Source organism: Zonotrichia leucophrys, chromosome 19 (assembly GCF_028769735.1).
Source record: "Zonotrichia leucophrys gambelii isolate GWCS_2022_RI chromosome 19, RI_Zleu_2.0, whole genome shotgun sequence".
NCBI lineage: Eukaryota > Metazoa > Chordata > Aves > Passeriformes > Passerellidae > Zonotrichia > Zonotrichia leucophrys.
In genome coordinates, this window is record NC_088188.1 from 916,164 (window position 1) to 931,370 (window position 15,207).

Here is a 15,207-nt window from a genome sequence, read left to right on the forward strand (position 1 = left end):
GTTCCATGGGCAGGGACACCTTCCACTATCCCAGGCTGCTCCCAGCCCTGTCCAGCCTGGCCTTGGGCACTGCCAGGGATCCAGGGGCAGCCCCAGCTGCTCTGGGCACCCTGTGCCAGGGCCTGCCCACCCTCACAGGAAGGAATTTCTCCTTAATATCAAACTCTAATTTCCCCTCTGTCAGATTGACCCTGTTATTCCTTGTCCTGTCCCTCCAGTTCCTGGTGCAGGGTCCCTCTGTGCCTTCCCTGTGTCCCCTCCAGACCTTGGCAGGTGCTGTGAGGTCTCCACACAACCTCCTGTTCCCCAGGCTGACCAGCCCCAGCTCCCTCAGCCTCTGTGTGGAGTTTCAGGGTCTTTTTTATTTTTCTCCCCCCTGCACGGTCAGTTTGAAGAGTGTTTGATGGATAAAGTGGGAAACACAAGGAGCTGTCGGGCACCTGGGCATCCTGGAAAACCACAGAATTCACAGAATCCCTGGGTTGGAAGAGACCTTCAACATCATCAAGTCCAACCCAGCTCCAACACCTCAACTAAACCCTGCCACCCAGTGCCACATCCAGGCTTTGTTAAACACACCCAGGGATGGGGACTCCAGCACCTCTCTGGGTAGATCATTCCAGAACTTTATCACCCTTTCTGTAAAACACTTTCTCCTAATATCCAACCTGTGTTTCCCTTGGTGCAGCCTGAGGCTGTGTGCTCTGGTTGTGTCAGTGCTGCTGCAGACAGAGCCCAGCCCCAGCTGAGCACAGGCACCTTTCAGGAGCTGTGCAGTGATGGGGGCAGCCCTGAGTCTCCTTTTCTCCAGGCTGAGCACCCCCAGCTCCCTCAGGGCTTCCTCACAGGGTTTGTGTTCCCTCTCCAGCCTCGCTGTCCCCTCTGGATGTGCTCAGTGTCCCAAGGTCCTTCCCAAGCTGAGGGGCCAGAGCTGGAGAGGGCACTTCAGGGAGGAGGACAAGTGGCAGTGCCACATCCTGGGGGTCACCTTTGAGTTTGGAAGGCGGATTTGGAGGAAGCCCTTTGAAACACTGGGATTTGTCCTGGGGCAGGGAATGCTGAGGCCCTCACTCTTGTCAGGGTCCATGGAATTTGTGTTTTCCTTGCCTTGGGGCTGTGCTGCCTCTGCCTGTTGTGCTCCCTGTGAGAGGGAAAGGGAAGGGATTCCTTTTCCCTTCAGCTGCAGAGCAGGGGATCCCAGCTGAGCTTCAGCTGCCTTTATTCACAGCCAAACCCCTCCAGCCTGCAGTGGAGCTGAGCTGAGCCTTCCAAGGAATCAGGGGGTGTCCAGAGGTTTTCCTCATCTCTGGCCCCCTCCTTTGTGAGCTGCACCTCCAGTTTTTGGCAGTGGAATATTTCAAGGGCCTGAAAAGCAGGCTCTTGTCACTGCTTGCTTGATTTGTTATGGAAAGACAGTGATTTGCCTTGGATTTACTGCAGGGCTTTCTACTAAATCACCACAACTGGAGAAGTTTCCTCTGTGCAAAGTTAACTTTTTCCCCCTCCTCTCCAGCCCTCAATAACAGATCTGAAAGGTTTATTAAGCAAATAAGTGGAAATCCCTGTGCAGTGAATTCCATTTCCCACCAGGAGTACGTGCAGCCCTGCCAAAGTGAGCAGGTCAGGTATTGCAGGGCAGGGAAAAACAAAATATGGTTTTGTGTACAGGCTCTCACATCAGGGTGTGGGCAGGAGAATTGTGATCCTCTCTGTGAGGGGAAAATGATAATTGAACTGTATTTCTGCCTTGCCAGGGAGGAATTGGATGTTGTTCTGTTGAGGTGCTGCAGTGGCAGGGAGGTAGAAATGCAAATGTTTTCCATGCAGAAGGACTTTGTGTTTGGAGGCTTTCTTTGATGGGGTCTCTCATTTGTAATTAATTCAATGACTGCATTTTTAACATTAGGATGTGCTCCATAGTGGAGGTTTGGTCCTCCTGAGATGGTGAAGCACAGGCCAGGATGTGTCCATGTTTAAATCCTGCTCAGGACTTTGAGGGGTTCCCAAATCACAGCATCAGGGAGTGGTTTGGGTGGGAAGGGACCCTAAAGCTCCTTGGGTTCCACTCCCCTTCCTTCCTCTAGCCCAGGTCTCAGTCTGTGCTAAGGCAGGGCCTTGCCTGTGGCCTGGGTTAATTGATGGCTTGTGGCAGGACAAGCTCTTTATTTAACGCTTGGAAGATGAAGTTTTTTATCTGTTATCTCCTTCCTTCCTTATGCATGAAGCTTTCCCAGCAATATTAATATTTTACTGTTGAAGAGTCTTGCTGATAAATTAAGATCAAGGCTCAAGAAATGAGCTTTAAAACCCACTAAATGGCAATTAATTATTAGATGTAGGCTTCCAGGGGAGTTTTGATGTGTTACAGAAACCAATGAAGTCCTGCCTGAAGGCTCAGGAGGCTGAATGGAAGGAAGTAGATGGTGGATGCAGCTTTTTCCTTCAGAAAGGACCATGTTGTACTGGTTGTTGAAAAATACATTTCTGAACAACATCCCTGAGGCTGTGGGCAGTTAGATCCAAAATGAGTAGGGGAGGTAATAAGCTCTGTGCCTGAATGTTTTACTCTCTTATTTCCTTCTCAAGTGTTTATTAGGAGCTCTGTTTTGTCCTTGAACTTCTCTGTGTGTGGGTTTTAATATTCAGATGTGTTTTTCTTTGGAGGCACCTTTTATTTTCTGAGCTGTTGCTCAGGTGCAGAAGCAGTCTGTTCATGAGCAGGAGCAGGCAGCCTCCTCTCCCTGTTTGTGAGGAGCAGTTTGGCAAGTCAGGAGCCCTGGTTTCCTTAGTGATGCTGACAGTTGGTGAGGAGACTCAAACTGAAAGCATTTCCATTAACTTTTCCATGGCTTTGGCACAAAAGAGGCTTGGATGTGAAATAGCCTCAGTATTGTCAAGACAAAATGTCCTCTGCTGGTTTTTGTTGTTTATCCATAACTCCTTCAATGAAAGCCATAAAGGACTGACAGATTACAAGTTGCATGAAATATCCAAGTAATTATTTCTGCTTTGATGCTTCTTTGTGCAGACATGAGACAATAAATACCCATAAAGTCTCAGCAGTGACACTCACACAGCAGGGGAGTCACCACTTGTTACGTGCCAGGGTTTGCTTCTCCTGCCCATGACTTTATCCCAGTGTCTGGAGCTCGTGCCCAGGGTTGGCTGTGTGTGGAAGCAGCTTCCCTTCCCTTCCCTTCCCTTCCCTTCCCTTCCCTTCCCTTCTCCTTCCCTTCCTTCCTTCCCTTCCCTTCCCTTCCCTTCCCTTCCCTTCCCTTCCTTCCCTTCCCTTCCCTTCCCTTCCCTTCCTTCCCTTCCCTTCCCTTCCCTTCCTTCCCTTCCCTTCCCTTCCCTTCCCTTCCCTTCCCTTCCCTTCCCTTCCCTTCCCTTCCCTTCCCTTCCCTTCCCTTCCCTTCCCTTCCCTTCCCTTCCTTCCCTTCCCTTCCCTTCCCTTCCCTTCCCTTCCCTTCTTCCCTTCCCCTTCCCTTCCCTTCCCTTCCCTTCCCTTCCCTTCCCTTCCCTTCCCTTCCTCCTTCCCTTCCCTTCCCTTCCCTTCCCTTCCCTTCCCTTCTCCCTTCCCTTCCCTTCCCTTCCCTTCCCTTCCCTTCCCTTCCCTTCCCTTCCCTTCCCTTCCCTTCCCTTCCCTTCCTTCCCTTCCCTTCCCTTCCCTTCCCTTCCTCCTCCTTCCCTTCCTCCTTCCCTTCCTCCTTCCCTTCCCTTCCCTTCTTCCCTTCCCTTCCCTTCCTTCCCTCTTCCCTTCCCTTCCCTTCCCTTCCCTTCCCTTCCCTTCCCTTCCCTTCCCTTCCCTTCGTTGTGTACTCATGAAACATTGGGGCTTAAAACTGGAGTCACTCTTGGATGAGATTTCACAGCCTGGTTGTTGAAATATCCTTGGGAATTTTCTTGCTGTGTCAGTGGGACAAATCTGGTGTGCTGGGGGTGTTCCTGTTCCAGTTTGCCATCCTAAGTTACTGCTGGGCAGAGGGATGGTGTGACAGTGGTCACAAGGGTTGCAGGATGAAGAGAGAGGTGAGAATGTTGACCTCATGTTCAGAAGGCTTGATTTATTATTTCATGATATATATTACATTATGACTGTACTAAAAAGAATAGAAGGAAAGGTTCTCAGAAGCCAGCTAAGCTAAGAATAGAAAAGGAAATGAATAACAAAGGAGCTCTCTCTGATTCTGTCCCAGAGAGAGCTCGGTCCTTGATTGGCCATTAGTTGTACACATCCAACATGGGCCAATCCCAGATGCACCTGTTGCATTCCACAGCAGCAGATAACCATTGCTTGCATTCTTTTTCTGGGGCCTCAGCTTCCCAGAAGGGAAAATCCTGAAGAAAGGATTTTTATGAGAAGATGTCTGTGACAGGATGGGGTGCAGGATTAGAGGGAACAGGAATTGCTGTGTGGCACTGGGCTCAGTTCAGTCCAGCAGGTGTGTGGCTGTGCCCCAGTGCCTGAGGTGAGGCCTGGCTCTAACTGGCTCTAATTCCCTGTGATTCTTCCAACAGAGAGAGCAGGAGCTGCAGGAGGGAGCTGCTGGAGCTGAGAGGAGAGAGATGATCACCCCAGCCCTGAGGGAGGCTCTCACTAAACAAGGTGAGGCACAGCCCAGAGCCTGGAGCTGCCTTTGGGCACAGCATGGCACAGGGGCTCTGGGGGGCAGGGGCTGCCCTGGGCCCTCCTGACAGGCCTGACCCACGGACAGGACAGGACACACGGCATGCCTGGGGCTGGAAGGGCCTCTGGAGATCACCCAGTGCAGCAGCACCAAGGCAGGGCCCCCCAGAGCAGGTGGCACAGGAATGTGGCCCAGGGGCTGTGGGGGTGGCCATAGAGGGACATCCAGCCTGTCCTGGCAGCTGTTCCAGAGCTCTGCCTCTCTGTGGGAAGAGGTTCTGCCTCATGTGGAGATGGAGGTGGTTGTGGTTTAGTTCATGGCTGCTGCTCCTCATCCTGGCACTGGCACCACTGAGCAGAGCCTGGCACAATCCTCTGATACCCCTGGGGGTATTTTATGGATTGATGGGACTCCTCTCAGCCTTTCTTTCTCCAGACTGAGCAGACCCAGCTCCCACAGTCTCTCCTGACCAGGGAGATGCTCCAGACCCCAGATCATCCTTGTGGCCTCCACTGGACCCTCTCCAGTAGCTCCTGGTCCTTCTTGAGCTGTGGAGGGCAGAACTGGGCCCGGCACTGCAGAGGTGCCTCACCTGGGCTGAGCAGAGGGGCAGGATCACCCTGCCTTGCTGGGAATGCTCTTCCTCATGCCCCAGGACACTGCTGCCTCCTGGGCAGCTCCTCCTGCAGTGCCTGGAGCTCCCAGGGTTTGATGAACCTGCTGGGGCAGCTTGAGAGATGTGCCCACGGTCCCACACTGCAGCTCCCACGGTGTAGGTTTGTCAGGGAATATTTAAAGATCAGCTTTGCATCTGTTTTGCAACTTAGTCCCTTGCTTTTACCTCAGTTTCAAACTCTGATTTGTTGCTGAAACACTGTTTCCAGAAAAGGAAGTAGTTCAAACTAATTTTAACCATCCACTAGATGTTGAAAAAGATCAGCAGCTCTCCAATGAGAGCACTTGGAGTGAATTTCATGTCTTTTTTTAAAACAAAGGACCAGCATGAGGAGAGCCAGACTGAGCCCTGCAGTTCAGGAGCCTCAGCTGGGAGTGGCAGAGGCAGGAGGAGACTGATGGGAGCTCCCTTTTGCTGCTCACATGGGGACTACAGGGAGTTCAGTCTGGCTTCTTTTCTCCCTTGGGGTGGAGTGTGCTTGCCTTGCTGCTCAATCAGTGTTATCATGGCACTGTTAAGGTTGCAAAAGATGTTTAAGAGCATCAAATTCAACCACCACCCCCCTGTTCAGCACTAAATCATGACTCAAGAGCCACATCCTCACGTTTATTCAGCACTTGTAGGGCTGGGGCTGGCCTGGGCTGCTCTCCTGGAGCTCCTGACAATGTCCCTGTGTCACTGAGGGCTGGGGGCTGGCTTGTCCTGGGCCAGTCCAGCTGTGCCGCCCAGCCCTGCTGCTCTCAGGGCTGAGCCTTGCACTGCTCTGCCCAGCCTTGGTCACTGGGTTGGCATCAGCCTTGGCACAGCAAAGAGCCCTTCTGTGACTGTGTGCTGTGAGGAATGGCCCAGGGGCTCAGGAGGAGTGGCAGGGCCTTTGCCTTCTCCTCATGGCCCAGTGCAGGCCTTGGGCCAGTCCATCTTTTCAGCCTCACTCCTGAAGGCTGTGCTGTGGTGGCTGTTACTTTGGTTTTGTTTGTCATGTATTTGACTGCATTTAATTTATCTTTGACTTTGTTTTGTGTTTAAGGTGACAGCCTTTTGTTTTTATTTATTCATTTATTCAGTTGCTACTAAAGACAGCAGGGGATGGGGGCAGTGCTCTGTGCTGGCTCTGTGTGGTGGTTGGAGCATTTCCCCTTGGCTCAGTCTCACTTTCCCTGCTTGTTTGGGTTTGGGTGTGAATGGAACTGTGCTTTTGTACAAAGTGGCCATTTGGAAAATACAGCAGTGCTGGAGAGAAGGTCACCTTACTACCATAATTCTTTTGACTCAAAGAAAGCTCCCCAGAGAGCTCTGATTTCCTTGTGACACTCCAGGGACAGGAATTCATTATCCAGATAAGTGGGTCCAGGTTTTCCCTTCCTGCAGTGCTCATGGCAGTGCCAGTATTGGAGCCACTGGTAGGATCTGCTTACATAAATCTGCACTTTCAAAGACTCCAAACTGTTGTGTCCTCACAGCCCAGCTGCCTCTCCCAGCTCTCTCTCCTCTGCTGCTCACCAAATTCTTCAGTGGTCACTCAGCTGTGAAAAAGGGAAGCTGCATTGGGTTTTTTTATGTCATATAACATTTTTTCCTGTAAATAACACACCAGGAAGGCTTTTGTGGCTACAAAAATAAAACAATTCCCTTCTTCCCTCAGCATCATTCCCCCTAAAATAACGAGTGCAGTGGAGTCAAAAGATTATCTCATTTATTTTGCACCAACTGGTTTCTTTGGGTGCAGGCTCAGTGTCTTTTCAAGAGTATCCCTGAGGGCATAATTAGCCCAAGAGAAAGAAAATGAGTATTAGTGGGTCAGGGAGAGCTGTTCTTTGATTCTGCAGTTGCATAACAGAGGTTTTCCTTGGAGCAGCCTCTCCTCAGACCATGGTAGTGCTCACTGTGGATTCACCATCAAAGCAATTTACCTTCCTCGAGGTAAAGGGAACAGTGCTCAAGCAAAGGTTTTTATTTTAGCCCTGGCATTGAATATTGGCTAAATTTAGCCTCTCCATTGGGTTGCAGAGCCCTTGGAGCTGCCTGCTTGCAGGATACCTTGATACCAGCAAGATACCTTGATACTCAGCAAGAGCTGCTTTTGAAAGTCCAGCCAGAGGCAACACAACCCAGTTCCCTTTCCATCAGTGCCCAGCTGTGCCTGGAGCAGCAGCACAGCTCTGAGGCTCGGGTGAGTGCCAGTGCCCTGGGGCAGAGGCTGGCAGTGGTTCTTGGTTGGGTTTGCCGTGCTCCTGGTGGTGCTTCAGCCATTCTGTGTGCCCGGGCAGCCAGGAGGAAATGAAATAAACTGAAAATGGAAACAAGCTTTCCATGTGCTGCTTGGTGAGTACAGCCCAGTGTCACATTTCATTTTTGGAGTTGCTTGTAACTTTATGACACAATCCCTTTTGGGCTGAAAGTTGCTTTTGCTTGGCCTGGGTGCCAGGAGGATTTGGTACAGGGTGAAGGACTCGTGAGCCTTTGCAGTGTTCCTGATTTCTCATTTAAATCCTTGGTGAGCTTTAGAGGGAGTCTCGAGCTGCTGTTTCAGTAGGAAAGATGAAAGTAGAAAAACACAGTGGGGTTTTCTTTTCCTGTAACACAAACAAAAAACCCAAACACCCTTCTGTGTGTCAGGGGAGGGTCAGGCTGGATCTCAGGAAAGGTTCTTCCCCAGAGGGTGCTGGCACTGCCCAGGCAATGGGCACAGCCCTGAGGCTGCTCCAGGAGCTCCAGGGATTGTTGGGGTGTCTGTGCAGGGCCAGGCCTGCACTGGATGATCCCTGTGGTCCCTTGCAGTCAGGCTGTTCGTGACTCAGGGCTGACCATGGCTCTGTGCTCTGCTGGGGTTGGTGCCATCATTAGTCACAGCTGCCCCTGGATCTGCCAAATGTTTTATTGACGCTGATGGTCTGAGGGAAGCCAACCATCCTGCTGGATGCTGGCAGCTGGGAGAGGGATTGTTCACTGCCTGCCTGAGCTATTTGGAGCTCAGACATGATGTGTCTCAGTGCCAGCCACCTCCATCAGCCCTGGCATGTCACAAGGGTTGTTCAGCAGCCCCAGGTTGGCTCTGACGCACTTCCCTCAACAGGGCACGAGTGGAACAGGAGCAGTGAGCCCAAAGCCCTGAGAGCTGAGTGTTGGCTGAGGAGGCTCCAGAGGGCAGGGATGGATGGGATATTGGGCAGGAATTGTTCCCTGGGAGGGTGGGCAGGCCCTGGCACAGGTGCCCAGAGCAGCTGGGGCTGCCCCTGAATCCCTGGCAGTGCCCAAGGCCAGGCTGGATGGGGCTTGTGGCACCCTGGGACAGGGAAATTGTGGCACTGGATGGGATTTAGGTCCCTTCAGGTCAGACCATTCCAAGATTCCAGGATTTCTGAAGCTGCTCACGCTGTGCTTCTGCCATGCTCTTTGCTTTGCCCTCTCCTGCTGTAACAGGACCAAACAAATCCCTGCTCTCCCTGCCTGGCAGCACACTGGGGTGGGTTAATGATGCCAAAGGCTGACCCTGCTGACATTGGATAAATTATTCTGTCCCACAAGGACAGTTTTGCTGCAGTCCAGTTGGTTCTGCCTTTACTGGTTAAGGAAGGATACAATTTAGCCCCAGGGTGCCCAGGACACCTCTATTTTCCTTGTCTCCAAAGACAAGTGGTGCATTAAGAGACAACTCTTATCTGAAATAGTCTGGGCTTCAGCAGCCACTTAAACTGTCGTGCTCTGACTTTGTGCTGCAGCTAAAGCTGTGCTTTGGCCTGTGGCTTTTAGTGGGGAAGGGAAGGCAAGAGGCTGACTTCAGAAAAATACTGAAGGCTGGGCTTTTCAAGTGCTCACCAACCTGGAGTTGAGGTTTTTAAAAGCTTTGGTGGCTTTTGCTGGCCCTTCTCAGGCCAAGGTTCCTGCAGCTCTGGTGCCCAGCTCAGGCTGGCTCTCTGTGCTGAGCCTTTGCAAGGGTCAGTGTGTGGAAATGGCATCTCAAGCCATGGCACAGAGCTGTGCTGCTGGCTGGGGCTCTGCAGGCTCTGTGCTCCAGGGAGTGGGATCTGGCAGGCTTTGGGAGGAGCTGTTCAACTCCAGGTGGCACTAGCAGCCCACAGCTGGCTCTGGGATCGGTGGCACTGCTGCAGTCCCCAGAATGTGCCACAGAAATCAAATACTGGCTGTGGGCAGCTTAAAAATTACTCTGCTAGCTAAGAAATTACTTGTGGTGAGCAGAATAAATACAGTGACCAAAGCCAGGCACAGAGATCAATTCTTTAGGAAATGTCAGTAAATAAAGGGCAAACACACAGGTGGAAGGAAGGAGTCCAGGCAGCAGAAGATGCTTAAGCCCCCCTGTGTGAGAGCTGACTGCAATTCTGATGTGCTGGCACAGCTGTAGCACCTGAGCAGGAGCACAGGAGATGGATAAATCACATTTAGGGGGCTGATTCTTCTCTCATGTGTTACCAGAGCTGGTAGAATAACCCCATGTATAACAAAGAGGAAAATAAAAATAAACACAGATTTTGAAGTGCAGCCTTTTTTTTGGTTTGTTTTAGGTTTTGGCAGGGCTTTGGAGAGTATTGGGCTTTGAAATTAAGTCTAAGCTGGAACAAAGTACAGGATGTGTTCAGGCAAGGATAAAATTTGCTGTGCTTTCTTTGTAAGGTGACACTCGCCCCACACAAGGGGACAGTTCAGACAAATGGAAATGTGGAGAAGGGAATGTGCCCTGAATGACTGAAAAGTGTCTCAGGAAAACAGAACAGAAAAGAAATGCAGCTCCTGGCAGGCAGCAGTTGTGTCTGTTACCTTCTGGGTGTGTTCTGGGGGCTTCAGGAGGAGACTTGTGCAGGTGGAACCTCCCATTGCAGACTTCACCCTGAGGTGCAGCTCTTAAAAATGCCAAGTGCTTGCAGATTTCCTGTGAATAAAGAATTGCAGAGTCCCAGACTGGTTTGGCTTCAAGGGACTTTAAATTCCATCCCATCCCACCCCTGCCATGGCAGGGACACCTCCCACTGTCCCAGGTGCTCCCAGCCCTGCCCAGCCTGGCCTTGGGCACTGCCAGGGATCCAGGGGCAGCCCCAGCTGCTCTGGGCACCCTGTGCCAGGGCCTGCCCACCCTCACAGGGAACAATTCCTAATTCCCAACATCCCATCTAGCCCTGCCCTCTGGCAGTGGGAGCCATTCCCTGTGTCCTGTCCCTCCATCCCCTGTCCCCAGTCCCTCTGCAACTCTCCTGGAGCCCCTTCAGGGTCCCCAACAGCTGCCCTGGAGGTGCTGTGACATCCCATGTACTTCAGCCACACAGAATCATGGGCTGGTTTGGGTTGGAGGGACCTTAAATCCCACCCAGTGCCACCCCTGCCATGGCAGGGACACCTCCCACTGTCCCAGCCTGGCCTTGGGCACTGCCAGGGATCCAGGGGCAGCCCCAGCTGTGCCAGGGCCTGCCCACCCCCACAGGGAACAGTTCCCAATTCCCAATATCCCATCTATCCCTGCCCTCTGGCACTGGGAGCCACCACTGGTGGGCTGAATCCCCACAGGGGAAAATCTCCGAGTCCCATTCCACCACCAGCCCTGCCCTTTTTGGGAAGCCTTCCATTGGTGCTGATCAGCTTTGGGATCTCAAAGGTCGTTACAAAGTTGATCCATTTTCTCTGGTGTTGGTGTGCTTGAGGGTTTGCTGCATTCTCTGATGGCTCATGCCAGGTGCAAAGGCATCACTGGTTTCATATTCCTGTGCTTCAGAGGGAAAGGTGCTCTTGGGTTAAAAGAGACATCTGAGTGGAAGGAAACATCAGGTTTTGAGAATCCTGGAGGTCTCTTATGATCAGCTGGGGAGGCTGGAACTTGTGGTAGCTCCTGGCACTGCCACCCCTGAGCTTTGCCAGTCTCATTTCCCTGGCTCTAGGTTGGCTCTGGGCTGTCTGTGCAGCAGCTGAATCCCTTTCACTGCCCCAGGAGGCTTTTACTGTGTCCTAAAAGTGTCCAAGATGTTTGTGCTGTGCACAGTGCCAGGGGTCTGAGGCAGCTGGGAGGCCAAACCTCCCATCCCTTTGGGAGGGACAGGGTTTGTGCTGACAAGGGACAGTCCTGCAGTCCCTGCTTCTGTCCCACTGCTGCCTTCAGCTCCTGGGAGCAATCCTTCCCCATTCACAAGCCTTTTGTATTTCTTAAGAGCCTTTTCTCAAACAAAGAGAGACAATCTGAAATGGGTCTTGGTGGGCCTGGTAAGAATTTCTTCAAGGTTGAGTGGTTCTAGGAGTGAACCTGGAGATGTCTCTTGTCATGCTTGGGCAATCTGAAAAATTCCACTTCCCACTTCTTCTAGATTTGTATAATATAAAATGCTGATGTAATGGAAACAGGTGCCTCACCAGGGGCATTTCTTTCTTTCTTTCTTTCTTTCTTCTTCCTTCCTTCTTCCTTTCTTCTTCTTCTTCCTTCCTTTCCTTCCTTTCCTTCCTTCTTCCTGTTATTATTATTACTGTTATTATTAATTGCCAAGTATTCTTTGTCTGGGTGATGACTCCAGCACAGCAGTTGTGTTTTAGTGTGGAAAATGCTCCTTACAGGTGGTGGGGATGGATCCTGCTGTCACTGACCTTCAGCTCTGGCCCTGTTACACTGCAGTCCTTCAGAACTGCAGGAAATTGGGAATTTTTCCCTATAAAACTTCTGCTGGTGTGAGGCTGCCCTGAGCTGCAGCTCTAGCAGATCCTCCCTGCCTCAGAGCAGTGGTTTGATTGCAGGAGAGTGCTGGCTGGCCCCATGCAGAGGTGGCAGCTGCACTTTGCTGCTCTCAGGGCAGCCCTGGGACAGCCAGCAGGGCTCGGAGGCACAGGGGGGCCCTGGAGTGGCTTTCCCAGCTCCCAGAGCCTGCACTCCTGGAGAAGGATGGCTCAGTCCTTTCCTTGAGCTTTTTGGAGCTTTTTCAACCATGGATCTCTCTCTCTTTCTCTTCTTTCTCTCTCTCTTTCTCTCTTTCTCTCTCTCTTTCTCTCTCTTTCTCTCTCTTTCTCTCTCTTTCTCTCTCTTTCTTTCTTCTTCTTCTCTTTCTCTCTTTCTTCTCTCTCTTTCTCTCTTTCTCTCTTTCTCTCTTTCTCTCTTTCTCTCTCTTTCTCTCTTCTCTCTCTTCTCTCTTCTCTCTCTCTTCTCTCTTTCTCTCTTTCTCTCTTTCTCTCTTTCTCTCTCTCTTTCTCTCTTCTTCTCTATCTCTCTATCTCTCTTCCTTCTCTTCCTTCTCTTCCTTCTCTTCCTTCTCTTCCTTCTCTTCCTTCTCTTCTTTCTCTCTCTTTCTCTCTCTTTCTCTTCTTTCTCTTCTTTCTCTCTTCTCTCTCTCTTTCTTCTGCTTTGGGATTTTGGGTCAAAGTGAACTTCTGGTGGTGCAGAGATCTGAGCTGGGAGGTGTCAGCCAGGCAGGGCTTGTCCCCTGTGCAGCCCTGGGCTCCCCAGGACAGGGCAGACCCTCAGGGAAGGGCCTGGACCCCAGGAGCAGCTGAGGGAGCTGGGCAGGGGCTCAGCCTGGAGCAAAGGAGGCTCAGGGGGCCCTTGTGGCTCTGCACAGCTCCTGACAGGAGGGCACAGCCGGGGGGGTCGGGCTGTGCTCCAGGGAACAGGGACAGGAGCAGAGGGAACGGCCTCAGGCTGGGCCAGGGCAGCTCAGGGGGGACAGCAGCAGGAATTTCCCCATGGAAAGGGGGCTCAGCACTGGCACAGCTGCCCAGGGAGGTTTGGAGTGCCCATCCCTGGAGGTGCCCAGGGAAGGGCTGGAGGTGGCACTCAGAGCTCTGGGCTGGGGACAAGGTGGGGATGGGGCACAGCTTGGACTGGATTGGCTGGGAGGTTTTTCTGACCTCTGTGGGTTTTGTTCTGGACATTTTGCCGCCTGGGATGGTCTGCAGCCCCTCAGCACAGCTCTCAGGGTTGTGCAGAGTGTGCAGGGACTGTGACACAGCTCCTGGTAGGGACACTTGTGCTTGTAGAAGTTCAGCTGACCTGCTCTGCTCTCAAAAATAACAGAGTTGCTCAGTTATGGACATAATTCATTCATGTCCAGGAGCTTGGGAAGACTGGATGTGAGTCTGGCACTGGTTAGCTGGCAAAGCACATCCAGAGCCCCTGGATACTGGAATGTGCCCCAGCAATACAGACAGCAGTGTCCTGGCTCAGTGCTGGGAGCTCAGCTGGCTCTCTCCCTGACTTCTTTGAGTTTCAGAGAAAAGACTTTTAAACTCTTATTTGCAGGATGGAGTGGAAATGCTGCAGTGTGGTTCCAAAGAGCTGAGCACGGTCCTGCCCCAGCCTCTGGAGCAATCAGGAGCTGTGACTTTGGCCATCCCTCCAGTTCCACATCCCTCTGTGCTCTATTAAACTCCAGTTGGCCTGTCAGGGTGAGCAATCACCACATGTTCCTCAGCCTGGTGTTACTGCCTGATAACACTCACTTCACCCCAAAGGTTGTTTAAAAGCTTAATTCACTTCTATAAAAGTGACACTTAATTTCAGTGAAGTTTGGCAAGCTTCTAGATCATCTAAAATTTATCATCTAGAGCAGGATCAACTCACAGCCAGCCTTCAGATGAGATGTTCTTGTCCTTTAGGTGGGAGCTGAGCCTGCTCATAATTGAAGGGATCCTTTGCATATTAGACTGTGGAAATAATAAATAGATGGGTTTGTTCAGCTGAAGGTACACAGGGGTGGGGAACAGCAGGTCCATCAAACACTGCATTGTTTGCAAGGTGCTCTATCCAAATGTGCACTTAGAGTTATTGGTCACGAGTCACAGCCCTTGGAGCAAGGGGGGGATGTGACCACAGGGGCTCCTGGCACCCACAGCTCCAGACTTGGGGCCATCAGCAGGATTGGACTCAAGCACTGATGGCCTTGGCAGAGCCACAGGGACGTTGTGGGAAAGCTGAGGGAAGAGTGGAGCTGGCCTGAGCTTCCAGAAGGCTCAGCAGGAGCTGCAGTGTGGAACAGGGCTGGACATCCTCAGGCTGGCTTTGAGCACAGTTTTTCACATGTTTAATTTGAAGCTTTGCAGTAGGGATGTGCTGTCCCCATGTGCTGGCACTGCTGAGGTCACACCCCAGTCCTGGGGTCACATTTGGGCCCTCACTGCAGGGAGGACATTGAGGGGCTGGAGCTTGTCCAGGGAAAGGGAATTGCACTGGGGAGGGTCTGGAGCCCCAGGAGGGGCTGAGGGAGCTGGGCAGGGGCTCAGCCTGGAGCAAAGGAGGCTCAGGGGGCCCTTGTGGCTCTGCACAGCTCCTGACAGGAGGGGACAGCCGGGGGGGTCGGGCTGTGCTCCAGGGAACAGGGACAGGAGCAGAGGGAACGGCCTCAGGCTGGGCCAGGGCAGCTCAGGGGGGATTTTGGGGAAATTTCTCACTGAAAGGATTGTCCAGTCCTGGCAGGGGCTGCCCAGGTCCCCACCCCTGGAGGGGTTTAACAGCTCTGTGCATGTGGCACTTGGGGACATGGGGCAGTGGGGGGAGCAGTTGGGCTCAATGCTCTCAGCGGGGTTTCCCAGCCAGAACAGTTTTGTGATTCTGGAACACTCCCAGTTTCTTGCTCAACTTTTTGTCCTTTCTTTTGGCCCAGACTGCTCTGCTGCCTCCTTCCCAGCAGTGCAGCCAGTGCTGAAAAAGTCTCTGCAGTGCTGTAGAGTCTCTGCTCACTGGCAGCAGGGGTGGGACAAGTGTCCACCCTTGGTCTCTGGTATTTTCTCTCATTCCCAAGTATCAGAAGCTTGGCATGGCCAGCACCTAGTGCTGGGTGACCACACCTTCTCCCAGTTCCCACAGGGTGCAGGACCCCAGTTCTGTGCCTTTAGGGTTCTGCCCATCTCTGCTGCTCCCTCCTATCACCACAGCTGGGACTGCTGGCAGTGACAGAGATGAGTAACCCCCCTCTCATCCCCAAA

General features: G+C 52.2%; 1 protein-coding gene across 3 annotated transcripts in view; it reads left to right on the forward strand.

Annotated features, from left to right (window-relative positions):
* Nucleotides 1–15,207, forward strand: part of LOC135456008 (S-adenosyl-L-methionine-dependent tRNA 4-demethylwyosine synthase TYW1-like) — a 99,782-nt gene that overhangs the window by 14,461 nt on the left and 70,114 nt on the right. For all 3 annotated transcript variants that reach the window (XM_064729595.1, XM_064729594.1, XM_064729596.1), the window contains exon 9: nucleotides 4,519–4,606. In XM_064729595.1, the coding sequence (XP_064585665.1) occupies nucleotides 4,519–4,606 (88 nt within the window). The remainder of the gene's footprint in view (nucleotides 1–4,518; nucleotides 4,607–15,207) is intronic.